The sequence below is a fragment of the Lissotriton helveticus genome, chromosome 9, assembly GCF_964261635.1.
Source record: "Lissotriton helveticus chromosome 9, aLisHel1.1, whole genome shotgun sequence".
Classification (NCBI taxonomy): Eukaryota; Metazoa; Chordata; class Amphibia; order Caudata; family Salamandridae; genus Lissotriton; species Lissotriton helveticus.
The window spans coordinates 1,095,237,055-1,095,253,632 of record NC_136070.1 but is presented as its reverse complement, the minus strand read 5'-3'; the positions used below and the strand labels follow the sequence as shown (position 1 = coordinate 1,095,253,632).

Below are 16,578 nucleotides of genomic sequence, written 5' to 3'. Positions count from 1 at the left end.
GGCCCCATAGATGCTACCTCAACTCCCAACAGGAGGCCGCACATACAAAGTGGCCCCTTGATTACGAGCTGGTTCCAACTGGCCCACGTGCTCTTTGAGCTGGAATGAACGGGCGGTTTCAATTTCAAGCAGCTGATACATGATCAGCCGGTCTGAATTGAAACCGATGATATCCATCGCAATCTGCCCCATAGTGTTTGGTCAGTAGAAAGAAATTATTCTTGCGAGGTGGTAGGGGAGGCACAAAGAGGTCATTAGGTAGCCATATGCACTTCACTTCACACCATCCATAATGTTGGACACAACTTCTGCAGTGGACTTGTTCCTGCCTGCCAATGACATGCGAGTACTTTTATTGTGGGAAAATGTAGAAAACGTGTCTATCTGCCACAGCAAGGCACAAGAAGGTAGCATTAAGCATCAGAAGTAGCCTTAATTTAGTTCTGAGATTGAAAAAAGCGTCTGATATGTTCGATTTAAAGTCATGGGAGAGAAGTAGCACTTAAAAAAATCCCCATACATATATGCATGCCCACTGTAGTTTTTCATCAATACCAGATTGATAAATATTATATATATTTTGTTCATAAATTGAGAGGAAACTACATGTGTTAATTTCACATGATGATTAAAGTGTGTTACTTTGGATTTGTAATAGTATCAGTTGTTTGCACCAACTTGATGAATATAATTTCTGGCGAGGTGTCATGATATTATTGGGGTATATAATATTTTAAGGGTTTGGTTGTATACTGAGAGCACATGTTTACATTAAGAGTGGCATTAATCAACTACCATTCATATTTTTTGCAGGATATTTGGAGGAGAAGTGGCGTTTAATGTTCATAATGTATTCATAAACAGCATCCTGGGTCTTGGTACTGATGAGCAGATTGCTAAATGGATTCCATTAGCTAAAAACTTACATATCATTGGAACCTATGCTCAGACCGAACTGGGGCATGGTAAGCAAACCCCGAACTCATTTTACTCTGTTTCCAAAAGATGCACATTTCCAAACTGTGTGAAGGACCAACCAGCAAGCATTGCAGTTAAATAAATAAATGAATGTTTAAGGGATAGTAACCTGCGAACTTGAACTTTGAAGCGTGTTCTAAGGCAAGGGGGCTGGAGCAAGTTTGGGAAAACATGGTTTCCCTAAAATTGCATATTTGTATAGCTGTGATACAAAATACTTCAAGGGTAACCCCATATCTGGAAAGTCTATTTCATCATCCTTTACTGTTTATTGCGGTAAAATACCCATAAAACACAAATCCTAATGAAACCTCGCATAGAACAATAAGAGCAAATATTACAAATTTACAAAAATTAAAATAAAAAATCCCCGAGTAATTGGACTAGTTTGAAATAAAGCTCTCTAGAAGCAAGATGCCAAAACTAAACTTCATAAATATCGCCTTACGGAGAAAGGACCGTAACGAGTCCAAGTAGATCTCAAAGTTTACCATATGCAGCGTCACACTTTAACTTAAGGTGCCACGTTTATACATTTGCAGCCTTCCCAGGTCCACATATTGCCTGTATATTATCTTCAATACTTTAAGGTTTGCAAGTTTAATCTGTTCTGGATCATACAGACTGTTAATGTTTTAAAGGGAACACCTACTGAGCCCATGCAATGAAACAAATCTCCTACTAAAACAAAACTATTAGCTTGTCTGGTTTGATTTGGAGAAGTAGAGGCAGCCTGTTCAATAATGTGGAATCCCATTCCATGCTTCTTTGTTTTGTATAGGGAGACAAATGCTCGCCGCTCCTATCATCTGCATATCTTCATCAAGGTGATTTCTAGCAGGATATCAACAGCAAATTGGAACCCCCAAAGGTTGCAGGTTTGGGGGAGGTGTGGAAGATGGGAAAGCACATGGTGCAAATAATAGGCAAATGTTTGCCCAACTGGGCCAAGTATGTTTCTGGGCCTCTGCATTGCGTGATGATGATGTACATCACTGAACAACACGGTACTTCCACATAGTCCACACATTCATATCTTTGTGGAGTATTGTTGGAAGGACAGATGTCAGGACTTGGGCAGGCGTGCTGCCTCTCTGGTTTAGAATTTCCTGGTGGATAATGTGTACTTCTGGTCTTGGTAATCCTTATCATGCCATAATCACTAGATCGGAAGACTTCGAACCTCATTTAGAGGGAGCCAAAGTCCTCTACTTTTTGGAGGAAACGAAATAGAGAGTTGAACCCAGCAACTGAATTTCTTTCTCTTTAGGGGTAATACTAGCAGCCCGCCCCAGCGTAGCCTGGGGCAGAAAGGGGATGGGGGCAGCATTTCCGGATTGCGGCAGCGTTGCCCGGGGCAGAAGGGGGCTGGGGGCAACATTTCAGGCTTGGGTGCACTCCCGCCCCGGCCCCCGCCCGCCCCGACATTGCCCAGACCGCCTCCCGACTCGCCTTTGCCTTTGCCTTACCTGAGCCGCCGCTCTTCCCCGCGCTCCAGACTTCACCGCCACTCTTCGCTTCTAGTCACTGCTTCTCCCCGCCTGTCGTCATCACGCACGTTGCGGAAATCGCTAGGTCGCGGCCAGCGCTACGTCGAGGCCGGCGCTACTTTTAGGGGACTACTTTGTTTTTAAAGTTACATTTTTTAATTTACGTTTTTTTTTATTTTATGCAGCCTATGTCCATCTACCCACCCTGAGGTTTACAACAATGTATTGGGTGTGTGGATTGGCGCTGTGGTTCCCAAGTTTACCTTGCCAAAAGGTTTCTGTTCTCTCTTTATAATAGTAGTATAGATTATTATGGTGAAAATTCAGCCGGTAGATTCAGCTTCATATTTCGTTTCCTCGTAAGTAGGGGGCTTTCAGTTTCCCAGAAGAGAGCTCCCTGGAGGTTCCAAACGCTCTGCTGAGACAGCTATGCTGAGTCAGCAGTCACCAAGGTGTTGGTGAGGTTGCTACCAGCATAGCAGGCTAATGGAAGTAAAAAGCAAGTCACACAAATTCATCTGGTGATCAGCAGTCATACAATGGTTCTTAAAACCTATACTTTCAAAGAGAGGGAGAGCTATACAAGATGCAACATGGTTCCATGGAAATGTGCCAAGCAATGACAAACTAACAACACTAAAATATGACTTTTGTATAAGATGTGGCAGTGTACACAACCCCGAAGTAGGATATTGGAGCTTGAGTCTATAGTATGCATCAATTGAAGACTACTGAAACATCCCCAGCTTCCAAGACCATGGATTGACATTTATAGTATGAAGGATGCTCGCGGCTGGATATGGAAGTGATACCCAAGCAAAGTGGGAGTTTGTGCCTGCTTTCTGTGCTCCTGGGGCACTTCCATAATAAAGAAGCGGCTACAGGGATCCATGCAACTGAAGCAACCCATTTGTCCTTATGCCACATTACAGATGTAGACATATGTAAAAAGAGTTAGTAAAGCGCCAAAAGGAGCCTCTTTGGAGGTGGCAAGGAAGGACCTAGGGAAACCCTAACAGATATAATGGGGGTTCTTCCGCTCTCTAAAGTCAGGTGTTATCTGCATGCAGCAAATGACTAGTCAGCAGTTTCACGGCTGCACTCTCCTGCACATCCCCTAAGTCCAGTGCTTTAAATGGAAAAAATAAGTGCAGCTACTCACCAAATTGAGATGTGTACTAGGGTGGCAGGGTTTGGGCCGGAGCTATGGGGGCAGGTCAATGGGATCCGGCCAGGGGCACACATTTAATGTGATTGAGATTTAATTGGTGTGCGGATGACTATACAAAAGCATTTCTGGTATATATTTGATTATTGCATTTCCCTTATACGTACAAAAGGGTACATTTATTTTTAAAGTGGGATTCTCACGGTGCACCACCTAGATCACATATGACTTGCACAAGATATTTTCCTTAACATTTTTTGGAAAGGTTTAACTTTGCTCAACCCTCTTATTTCTTTGCCACTTAGCAGACATCACCCAGGCCCTCCCAGGTGGCACAGCTTGGCCTCAAAGCTCCTTACCTGCTGTAAAGTCTGATTCCCTCTTCTGGATTCGGGCAAGCTGCTGAAAGCTCGAGCCAGGATGCCTGGCTCTGGCTCAGTTCCAGGTCCTCTTGCACCCTCAAGCCAAAAATGAACACAACTGTGATAGTGCATGTGCCTGCTAACCAAACTCTAATCTCATTTGCAAAGAATAAGACAAAATAGTAACCTTAATTGCAATACAGGAGAGAAAGAAAGATGAAGCCATCTAGAGCCTGAATTGCACAATGTGAAAGCAGAAATTGTGGGATCAATCTCAACTGCCCCACATGACCAAATTGTCTGATCGCAGACAAATATTTTATCTTGCCAACCTCCTTTTTCTTCATTAGCCCATATGATAGTATATTCAAATGCTCAAGTTCAAGCTGTGTGCAGTACAATCACATCTTGTACAGTATAATGTTGCTTCATTCATGAAAAGAAAATAGCCCATAAATGATGCACACCTGAAAAGTGACTTGTTTCCTAGATTACTAATGGCATTGTCTTCACGGTGGGAGCACAAACTCCTCTCAGTGCTGTGATATTAGCTTATGCACCAAGGTGAAATGCTTCCACATGAAAAAAATACACTTTTATTTCACTGGTAATGTTTTCAGGGCTCGACTTCTGTATGAGCTTTTAAGGCCAGGCCAGACTTCCAGGTTTGACGCTGATTGTGCTCTCCTTGTTAATTTGTTGTTTCACCCACCTCTACCCCTCCCAGAGCCCACTCCACTAACCCAGGAGAAAATGGCCTGTACAAAACAAAATACAATTATGTTGAAACACTGCGGAGAGAGCAGATCTGCACTGAAGAGAGAGTGACCTTGCACTTGCTACAAGTGCACCCTTTCACATTCGCTTCAAGTGCAAAGTGTGGTAATACAGGGCTTGTCGGGCTTGCAACTATACATCTGCTATGCTGGACACTGCAGACAACACTCACTCATGCAAGAACACGCACAGGGTCACAGAAGCATTCATGCACGCAGACAGGGCACTCAGTACATGCGTTTTAGAAATGCTTACATTTGCTGCTACCCACATTACTAAACCTTGACTCCCACTGGTTGTGCAGAGCATCACTATCACCACTTTCCTCCTCAGATTGGATCCAAACATTTGCTGCCCTATTCTGCTATGCAAAAAGAACTATTGATGGGCAGAATGCAGAACAATGTCATACATTCAACCCAGTACTGCTATGCCAGCAGGAAGTCTTCTCTTCGATTTCCCGCGAGTCACGAGATATGCCTGTTAGCCAGCCCTGCTCTCACATCTACAGTGCTATGGACTCCACAGCGCCTGAGTACACACTGCAGAAAGCTGTCAAGGTTTCAGATTGCTTATGTGTGACATTTTCATAATTTCAGTGTAATTATGAGTGACATTCAACGACTATGAGTGACACTTTCTCACAGGCAAAACCAAGCAGAGAAGACGAGGGAAACCTATAAATTTCAGAAATTACACCCATTTGAGCAACAAGAAACTCTAAGAAGATCTTAAAACTGCTTCAGAGCACCAGAAATAAAAGGGCACTTTGGCACCAGACTGTACCAAACGGGATGTTAGAGGACCTACCTACACGCATGATCTCAGCTGCCTACTAATACAGTTTCATCATTATTCACACTTGCTTTCAATCTGCCGCTGCCTGGTGTTCTGGAGGGCACCAGAATATTCTGCATATGGAAGCCTCTTGCACTAAACTCTCCAACAAAAGCTAAGGAGAGTCCTGATTAAATGCACCCCCCAGGAGCCCTGGTCAACGAAGTGACGGCAGAGTGAGGGCTCTTATTAAATGCAACCCAGCAGTGTCAACATCCAGTGCTGTCTACGTAGTGACGTCAGAGCAAGGGATTTGATTAAATGCACCCCAGCAGTGTCCTCATTCAGGGCTGTGCTTTCAACATAGGACGTCAGAGCGAAGGCTCTGATTAACTGCACTCCCTGGGAACTAGGACGAAGGGTGGCGTCTAATTTAAAAAGGCACATCTGTGTCCTCGAGCCACGAACAAAGCCTAATCCGAGGAAATGCCAAGAACATTTGTCTGACGCGAGCTGAACAAACAAAAAACAGCAGCTTCATGTGTAGTGAACAACCAATATATTGAATCACCCTGTTCTCTACTCAGTGCTCCTAGCCCGAGGCCCGCGGTACATCAAATATACCAGGGAAACCTTTTCTCCAAGAGGCCAAATGTGTCAATAATGAACTTCGAAAATAGCAAATAAAGTAAAGGAGTTCAAATTTCTTTGAAGCATCTGGACGACTCCACGTGGAACATACATGTGAATAAAATCAAAGGGACTAGAATAAAAGTCAGCACAGAAGGGGAGAACCGTGCCTTTATCTCAGGAGGCCAATGCTCTTAGTGGAAGAGATCTGCCTGGCTGGCGCAGGTTCCTCCAGCCCACCACCACTGCACCCCGTTATGAGGATCAGGTACACTGCATCCAGTTACAACAGGGAGTAGAAAGCTAAGCAGTGAGCACTGTAACATTCTCACAGTTACCACAATGATGAATGCACGTTCATTTTGGTGCCTTTGCCTAATTTCTGTCCCAGTCTGACTCCGGTCAGAGCAGACTGGGAGTCACAGGTTGTGTCAGTAATCACAGTGTGTGTCGGCCCCTCCCAAACTTCCTGCAAGCTCCCTGGCTCTGCATGAATGCCTACTGGTGGCTGCTAATTAGGACATTGTAAGGGGAGATTAGCACTCCATCAGAGTGCTTCACGAAAACGGACCCACATTGTCAGCTGTGTTGCGCTTCTTTTTGTAAATGCCTATTTCACGGAGCTTGGTTTATATTCCCAAGAGTATGGGTACTCTCTTTGGACAAAGAGAAGTTCCAGTACTCAAGCACCGATCATTTTGAAGTGCCGGTACTCCGTACTGGTGAGTACCGGCTCATTTAAAGCACTGCCTAAGTCTGAATTCGGGAGTTAGCACATGCTCTCAAAAGAGTTAGCACATGGGCAAGATAGATTTTTAGTAAACTAAGTGGCTGTGTAGACCAGATCCTCGTGCCTGATTTATGTTTGTGCCTCAGGTTTTACCAGCTAAGAGGTGGTTGGATTACTGAATGTAGCACGATTGGCAGTGAAACTGAAAATAAGAATGAATAAGAAAATACACTGATCCGTCATTCTGTCTGTATTCCTGATCCCTACAGAAGACCAAATGACCCAGCTTTAAAATGCTGAGACGACTTAGGTTTTCATAGAAAGAGAGATCTGCAGAGGCAGTATGATCATTCCCAGACTGAAAAATGGAGCAAAACGAGGGAAGAAATACAGGCAACATCGAAACACGTAGGCGATGACTTTTTGAGGGGCATCATTGAAGGTTTCGTGTGTCTTTTTTAGTCCTCCTCTTTTTGAGCGTCTTTATATCCGCATATAAGAATAGGAAAAGTGAGGTGAGATAGGAATGATATATTTCAGGCAATATAAAATACATATTTAAGACACTGGAGTTCCACACGTCTTGTAGGGTGCCTACCAGAAGTTAGAACAACTGAAAACACACCATTGCTTGTATAAAAATAATAATGCAAATTGAGAGGTTTTCTCCAAATTAACCACCTACGAAATCGACGGGGCCAGGGAAGGGTGTCAGGATGCACTGGATTACCAGGATAATCAATATAAAAGAAGTATTAAAAAAACACTAGGTCTGGCGTTGGCTGCTAAACCTTTGGGGTTGTCAAAGCTTGTTTTCTACTTTAATAAACTTTATGAAAATAATCAGAAAAAGTCTGCCATGCATGCCCATCCATGCATTTGCATGCACCCGCAAGAGCGCCCATCTTGAAATGTTTTTTATAATAATATTTTATTAAAAAAACTATAATAAATGGTCACATGTAGGTGCGCTGGTGTACCCATGGGCGGCAATCTTTAAAAAGTTTCTACTTAAAACAAAAAGTGACTTTGTATATGTGGACATGTGCAAGCTTTAGGCGGACACCTTTTCAATAGTTTTTACTACAGTAAAACACATATAAATATGGCCAACCTTGTGCACAAACAGGCTGACACCCTTCCTTGAATGAATTGTATTAAAGTAAAGTACATTAAAAGAGGTGTGTTTATGCATGCTGATATATGCATAAGCCGCCATTTTTGTAAAAAAAAAAATTATGAGCACAATCTGAGCATAAGATGAGACCTGTATTGAAGGATCTGCTGAGCACTTGCTGTAATGTCTTGCGAGTTATCAGTGACGGATCCATTTTTGCCACTGATGGACACCGTAGAGCTATGACGTAAGTTAGAGCGGAATGTAATAAAGGTAGATTTAGAATGTTGGGTTTGCAGTTACACGCACAAGATTAAAGATGTGTAATACTAAGCTTCATGTGTGGCGTAGGTATTGCAGGGTACTCAGGCTGGGGAAGTTCTAGACTCACGAAAGTAAACAAAAAATATGAAAAGCATTAGTTAAAATCCAAATATTATTTTTTCATTCACGGGTAGACATTGTCACAGTAGGTTTTGGCTAACACCGGACCTAATAAAAGAGGACATACCAGGAGGATGTGCACAATGCAACTGTCTAGGACAATAGCCAGGGATATATAGTTTTCAAATATATTTAATGTTGGTCGGATTCATGGGAAATGGACAGATGCTGCTCGTCTGCATGTTTTTTTGCCCCATGAGCTCTGCTTCTTTTCACATGATGAGTGTCGTTTTGATAGAGAGAGTTGTATAATTACATGATGGTATGAGATGTAGATGGTTTAGGTGCAGTACTGTTTGTGAATTTTACAAAAATTAAATGTTCCCAGAACAGCTACAAAGTGGCATTTGTGATAGGCAATGCCAGTACTTGGGAAGTGGGCGAGTGACTTTTCCTTAACACCAAAATCATGGCTAATTACAACAATGTAAGCTTACAAGTAAAACCAAATACCTTTATTTCCTCACTCCAAACGAAGGATACTTGACACGCACTGGTTAATTATTGAAAGCCCCGGGTATGTTTTATAGTATGGTTTATACTGTGACAGCCTATAGTTTTATCAGACAAAATATGCGACCGACCATCTGTGTATTACTGATTACATTCAAATAATTATAGGGAAGAATTTTGTCTGTCCATCACAAATTACCAATGCGGGACCAGGAATTGTGTGCATTTTTATTTTTGGAAATGTACAACTTTCTAAGTTCACCTGTCAATTTCATTGACATGGTGAAAACTGTAAAAGCTGAATAAATTTCAATCTGTTACAAATACTTAAAAAAAAAATTTAAACTGGGATCCGGTGCTCCGAGGTTTCAACTGGCCAAGATCACACCAGATTGTACAGCATTATATGCGGACGTTGTCCTATTTTTCATGACAGACCCATGGATATCAGGCCCACGTATTTTACAGATTCTTCGAGTCTTAGGCCAGACGACTGGCCTTCATACCAACCCTTCCAAATCAGTGCTGTTCCCAGTTTGCGGACAACAGGGTATAGGTATGTTTTACAATGAAGACAGTAATCCATTGTGCTTTGCATGCGTGGGTTCGAATCCGATCCTCGTCGCCAGTGTTACAATGAAAACAAGGCGTAGGTAGTATAAGAGATCTTTTTTTATTCATCTTCACACCAGCACAGGTTCCAGTCAGCTGGAGTCATCTATGGAATGTTGGCAACCAGAGACATGTGTGCTACCAACTGGGTCAAGGGAGAGGGGTGACGGAATGTACCAACTGGGTGGAGATTATTACAAGATACATGTGCATCTCAGCTCAAACACGTCACAGACGGTTTCCAATATTTGGGTGTATATATGTCTCTCTGCCCCACGACATCCTGGATACAAAATATTAACCCTCTCTTTGTCCAGCTCTGAGATGAGACTACCATATGGTCTTCCCTGCCTCTCTCGCTGTATGGGCGTTCAGCGATCTTTAAAATGGTTTCTCTCCCCAGAGTGCTGTATCAACTCCAACATTTCCCATATCATATACCGCAGTCATGGTTCGCACAAATAAATGCTAAACTTAATAAAGTTTTATGGGGCGGGGGAGCAGTTAGAGTAGCACTACAGACATGTGTATAATCTACATATTGCGGTGGTATTGCCGCTGCCAATGTATACTCATATTACGTGGCCTCTCACCTCATGGTCATTAATGATTGGTCGTATAACACACCTTCATACTCGGCGTTCGCCCTAGAACACGCAGCAATGGAAGGGATTCCTCTCCTGGGGCTGTTGTACAGCGCGCAGAAACTTAATTCTCTTCCCCATGCCAGTAGAATGACTATTCTGCTGTGGAGATATAAGGTCCAGCGTACGGGTTGGCAAGGGCGCTGACTCAGATGACGCCATTGTGGCAGGGTACCAGGTGACAACATTGAAAGGGTTCCGTCAGTGGGATCAGATCGGCATCTCCGCACTAAGGGATATCATGCGGGGTACCACATTAAAATCCTTCCAGCAAGTACAGGAAGAGTTTTATCTTCATAAAACCCAGTTTTATAAATATCTCCAACTAAGCCACGTTCTCACTCCGGTGCTCCAGCAATTAGATGACCTCTCTAAATTCCACCCGCTAGAAGGCCGCCTCCTTATGGGCGACTTAGGTGCACACAAAATTAGGCAGATTTAACAGTCTGTGTAAAGTTTAGTTTTTTAGGTTTGTTATATATACAAAATGTACCCAATGACTATTCCATTTTTGGTAATATGTCATCATCCTGTATGGAAATGGCCCATATCGGGTTATTGCCTGTGAGGTACTTTAAAAATCCAATAAAATCTGTTTAAAAAAAAAGAAAGAATTAAATGCGCTTTTTGCACAGTGGAAATTAACGATGCTACTGCCTCTTTACTATATAAAGACACTCCTTTTCCGAGACAATTTGATTAACTTTCATTTAAAAAAAGAAAAAGAGCATAAAAGTTAGTCATTTTTTGTCAAATTACAGAATACAGGCTAAAATTAATCTGCTGAACAAAAGTGGCAAAAACTTGTTCAATAAACCCTTCCCACGTTTTGACTGGTATATACTTCAGTTAAGGGATAAGTTGCACTCTCATCTCCATACCGAATGGCTCTCCAAACCTTGGAAAATTAGAACTACATTGATATAAGTAATAAGGTTTATAACCATTGACTCATTACACAACTCCCCTAAAAATGCATAGAGTGCATACAATACAAACAAGCATTTGCAATGCAATAGGTCTCGGATTTGTGAAAGTTAGAGCTTTTGGTGTTGAAAATGACAATGTTTTTAACTTTTGTCTTTTTATGTACGGTGTCACACGAGGTGCTTCTCGGTCGTCTGAGGGAGGTGGGACTGGGGGGTGTGGCCCTGTCCTGGATGGAGAGTTTTCTCTCAGGCCGCTCTCAAGAAGTCAGGTTGGGCTCCCACAAATCCATCTCCAGGGAGCTCACCAAGGGAGTGCCACAGGGCTCATGCCTAAGCCCCACATTATTTAATGTGTATGTGGCCCCCTTGGCTGACCTAGTAAGATCTTTTGAGTTCACCCCGGTATCGTATGCTGACGACACACAACTCCTGTTCCCTTTTAAGACCTTCACGCCTGCACTAAAAAAATCGTTTGCGGATGGAATGAGGGCAGTATCAGAATGGATGGCTAAGAACTGCCTACAATGTAATGTAGGAAAAACTGAAGTTATGTTGTTTGGGGAAGCAACGATATTGTGGTCCCCCGAGTGGTGGCCTTTGGAACTGGGACCTATCCCCAGCCCTAAACAGACCGTTAAAAACTTGGGGGTGCTACTAGATCAAGCACTAACACTTAAAGATCATGTGGACCAAGTGGCCGGCACCTGTTTTAGAGTCATTGGTCTGCTGAGAAGGGTCTTTCCATACTTACCTGACAGTCATAGGAAGACACTGGTCCAGGCGTTAGTCATCAGCAGATTGGACTATTGCAACTGTCTTCTCTTGTCAGCGAATGAAGAACATCTTAAATGATTGCAGATAGTCCAAAATACTGCGGCGAGGCTTGTCCTGAATGCTCCACCTAGGACTCCCTCCCGCCCTTTGCTGAGTAGACTTCACTGGCTTCCGGTGCGGCAACGCATTAAGTTTAAAATCCTATGTACAATTCACAGATGTCTGACAGGTACTGGCCCCAAGTACCTGACAAAAAAATTCTCACCATATGTCCCTGGACGTTCTTTACGTTCCAGCAATTTGCAGTTAATACAGGTACCCAGAATTAAAAGATCTAGACAGGGAGGCCGTGCCCTCGCCCACACGGGACCTGTCCTCTGGAACTCATTGCCTCATATGCTGAGACAAATCACCAACCATTTAACCTTCCGAAAATCTCTTAAAACTCATCTCTTCAAAAATATGTAACTAACTTAAATCAGAAGTCTAATAAATCCCTCAGACCATGGACCAGTATAAGTTATATTCTTCTAGAGGCATAAGCGCGGAGATACCCCTTCGGGAGTCAAGTCAGGCACTATATAAGAATATAAAATAAATAAATAAATAAAATATGTGGAGTGATTATTACTATATAACACTATTGCCATTTGTATCACTTTGGGGCGCTGGAGAACCTGGAAATAGGTTTGAAGGAGGGGAGACAAGAGTGATATGCTGCCTGATAAAATAGGTACAAAATCCTTGACAAAGCAAACACATAGCTATTGCAAGATTAAGTAAAGCATATGAAATGTAAGCAGATATAACACGTTTTTCATAAGGAACCAATTTACCTCCTTAGATAGTTTCATAGAAAATAAATCACGAGTCAAGCAATCAGACCACCTCGTGTTCACGCCTTTATAAACATACACATTATTGCTCTATATATAAAACCCATTGCAAAATACTGCTGTAAAAAACATAAAGCACAATCACTTTCGTGGCCTTAGAAGTGCAAAAAGTAAATGATCTAAATTTTAATAATGGAATAGATAAAAGCGGAGCTTTATAAATATACGCTTGTTTAAGGGCTGATACCTAATTTTGCAGTAAAACATAATCGTGTTTAGTCACTGCATTCCAAAAACAGGGACAGGTGCTCCATTTAGTAAAATCTGCCCGGACACATGATCAAAACTCGGGACTTACCGGAATGCCTGTTCCCACTAATCAGTGCCCACCCAGCCTCCCTGTGCACACGGCGAAGCCTTGTTTATTTGTGTTTGGGTGGGGAGGGGGAGGGGCAGGGGGCAGGAGGTGGAGTTAAGTCAGGCGAATGGAATATACAGCGACTACCTATTTGCACTCCAGGATCAAGATGCTCTCGAAGGTGTCTGAAAGGTGACATGTTGGCGCTGTTGTCTCATGGTACAAAGGACAAGACTTCTACGAATCTCCAAAGAATAAAAAATAAAATAATCTCTTTACCTTTAAAGGCTAGCACGAGCCCAGCTCTTTCTTCCTTCCACCAGTGGGTCGAAAAGCTCTAAAGTTTATAGATCCAACTTGTAGATGCGACACAAAATACCAATAAATAAACAAATACATGTATAAATGAAGAAATGTGTCGAGCTCACAAACAGTGCCGCGTGGCGTATCTAGCTTTTCTTCGATCGCTCCAACAGGCGAAGCCATCCCGAAAAAAAAAAACAAGCATACTACTGTGAGTTAGAGGCCATTGAAGACTGTGCTGCAGTGATGGCATGGACCAGCAGCACCCAGCAGCAGAAGGATGAGCGGCTGTAGATGGTGGCGCACCCGCTCACCACAGGTAACTGCAGCAGGGAAACTGCTGCTATACAGAGCTCCAACCCCCACCGAGCAGGGATTATAAAACTAAAAAGCACCCAGCCCCGGTGGACAGAGCCGCTTGCAGGGGAAGGGCAGCGCGGTCACAGCGCCAACAAGCACGTCCATGGCCTATGAGTTGGGAGACAACGGACATCGGGAGGGGGCGGGAACAAAAAGAACGTGGGAACAGGAAAGTAAACATAGCAGCGCTAGCGTGCTGCTTCCGGAGCAATCGAGGGTTGTTTTCCGGTGCAAGTCAAAATGACTGCGCACTATTTTAAATAAGCGTTACAATACTGTAGTTAGGCAGTGCTGTTTCCGGAATAGCCGGAAGTTACCTACTGGCTAAAGAGCCAATAATAAGGCTGCTAACAAATAAAAAGCCAAAGTTAAGTAATGGCAAGCAGCAAGAAATCACAAAGCAGAAGGCTGAGTTTCAGCACCCTTATAGATTACCAGATGTCTCAGAGAGACAGCGCATGTGCGCTGCCAAACTGAGACCTAAAAAAAAACGTAGCAAATTATTGTTCTGTAAAGAGAAACGTAGTACACATAGAGAAAAATGATACTGATTCATGTTGGAAATATTGTCTGTATAAAGCAATTAAAGAAAGCAGCATCATTTTCTAATTTCAGGGACTTTTGCCCGCCTGTCCACGGGGATGTAGTATTTTCTTAGACTCTACAGCTAGAACCTGGAGACCCTAAATATCAGGTGACCATTAGTCCAAGGGTTTAGGGGATTGTGAAAGAGCTATTTGTGTTTTTTAATTACACTTTATTTTCTTCACCTTTGAACGTTAATGATGCCCTGTGATTTCCAGACTGCTAAGTTCTGGAAAACCATATTATCAACTTTCGTACTGCTTGTTCTCTTTTTACATTGATTTGACAAGAGGCTTTTTTTTATTAAATGAACAGAAAGATTTATAAAATATTTATGTTTTTCTTTATTAAGGGACGTATCTTAGAGGATTAGAAACAACAGCAAATTTCAACATTGACAGCCAAGAATTTGTACTAAATACTCCAAAAATATCAGCGACAAAGTGGTGGCCTGGAGACTGTAAGTTTCATCATTGAAATGATTTCTTATTTTTTAAGTATTGTATTATTTTTTCACTAAACACCTATTTGTGGTTGGTCTGTAGTTTTCAAACGAGTCCTAATTGTTCCAGCCTCCCCCGCAAGTCACCTTTGCATGAAGCTTACGGTGCTCATGCGCACAGTTTCACGAATCGCTTGCTTTTCCAGGTTTGAAAGAACAAGCTACCTGTAGAATTATGCTGCTTTGATTTGTAAGTTATTGGAAGGCCAAACTGATGGCCAATATTCTCCTAGAGCTTTCTGGGTAGGATCATGACAGTCCATGCAGTTATGAATCAGCACCACCCAAGCCTCTAGTCTTCTGGGGAAATGCCAGAATTCACCAGAAGGTATGTCCAGGCTGTCCGTGGTGAAGGTCCTACCAGTGCTCAGCACCAGCAATAATTAAAAACATATATTAAATAGTTCTATACATGGCTCTATATTCAGGTCCTTAATTTTAATGGCAAAGTCAATGATTTCTTTCTAAAAAAAAATGTGTGCAAGCAACCCTTAAGATAATCCAAGCCAGTGATCCAGTTCCTATATCATTTCACAGGTTTTATTTCATGTTGAGTGGTATATGCTTGTATAAATGTCCTATGGGTTATTTTCCTTTCCCAAAGTTCAGTTTCTGTAGTATTGTGAGTCTGTATAGTTTTGTGCGTTGTATACTACAAACACGAGACTGAGTCGCCTCTAGGTGTTTGACTGTTTTGTGAGTCGTTGCGTCTATTATTCAGGGTGCATTACATCACTGCCACTAGATTGGGCATATAAATATACTGAAAAAAACAAAGGTTAAAGTAACGTTATTGTTTGTTTGTCTCCTGCATACACACACACACACAGATACAAATACACACACAAGTAAAAGAACATACACTGAGAGGCAGTGGCCAGGGCATTATATTCGACTTACGGGACTTGACAAGTAAGGTTCCCCCTGAGAAAGTGTCAAAGTAAAGGTAAATCTAACCAAAGCATCCTTTTACGAATCTATTTTAGGGAATGTGGTGGTTTTCTTATTGAATTGTTATTCCTAGTTTCGAAAGTCTTCGAACTGTCAGCAAACACATTGATTGCAGTTGCTACAGTGGTGAAAATAAATTTGGGGGCATCATGTGGAGAAAGCGTCCTTCACTTTCTCTATATGATGAGAATGACAAAAAAAGTCTGCAGGCATCAGCATATTACACTGTTCAATTTAGGCATTGTCTAGTCCTCAGAATTGCGCCCATGTTCCACCCAGGGACCCTATGTATCCATCTGACCAGACTCTGTGGCTGTGATTCCATACTCCCATATCCCACTGTACATGGTCTTCTGCCATGTTCAGCATGCATAAGATTTAGGCCCTGGTCTTTGGATGGGCCCTACGCTGTCAAGCGCCTACTCTCTGTAGCTCAAGGGCCATGGGAGCAGGCTCCAGACTCAGTTCCCTGGTCACAAGCTTCAGCTTTCCACAATGTGGTTTAATTACAGGGCCTGCTTGATCTTCAGCAGAATCTTGTGTTCATAATCCTTTCCCCAAAGAGCCCACTGAGCTATCCCTTCAATATGCTGAGCAGACTCTGAGTGTAGGACCTGGCAGTTGGGGAATGACATGGACCCTGCTCCTCTGTCCTCATAGCAGGCTAAGTGATAATATTAAAGTTGACAAAGTGATGTGGTAGCATCCATAATGAAATATGTAATAGCATCTGTGATTTTATGTTTGAGGTAATGAGCAGTGCTGATTGGAGAAGGGATTTGTGTGCAAAGCTGCCAC

General features: G+C 42.6%; 1 protein-coding gene across 1 annotated transcript in view; it reads left to right on the top strand.

Annotated features, from left to right (window-relative positions):
* The window catches only part of ACOX2 (acyl-CoA oxidase 2), a 208,448-nt gene that overhangs the window by 88,525 nt on the left and 103,345 nt on the right, over nt 1–16,578 (top strand). The window contains exons 3-4 of the mRNA XM_078661505.1: nt 814–965; nt 14,680–14,787. Of these exons, the coding sequence (XP_078517631.1) occupies nt 814–965; nt 14,680–14,787 (260 nt within the window). The remainder of the gene's footprint in view (nt 1–813; nt 966–14,679; nt 14,788–16,578) is intronic.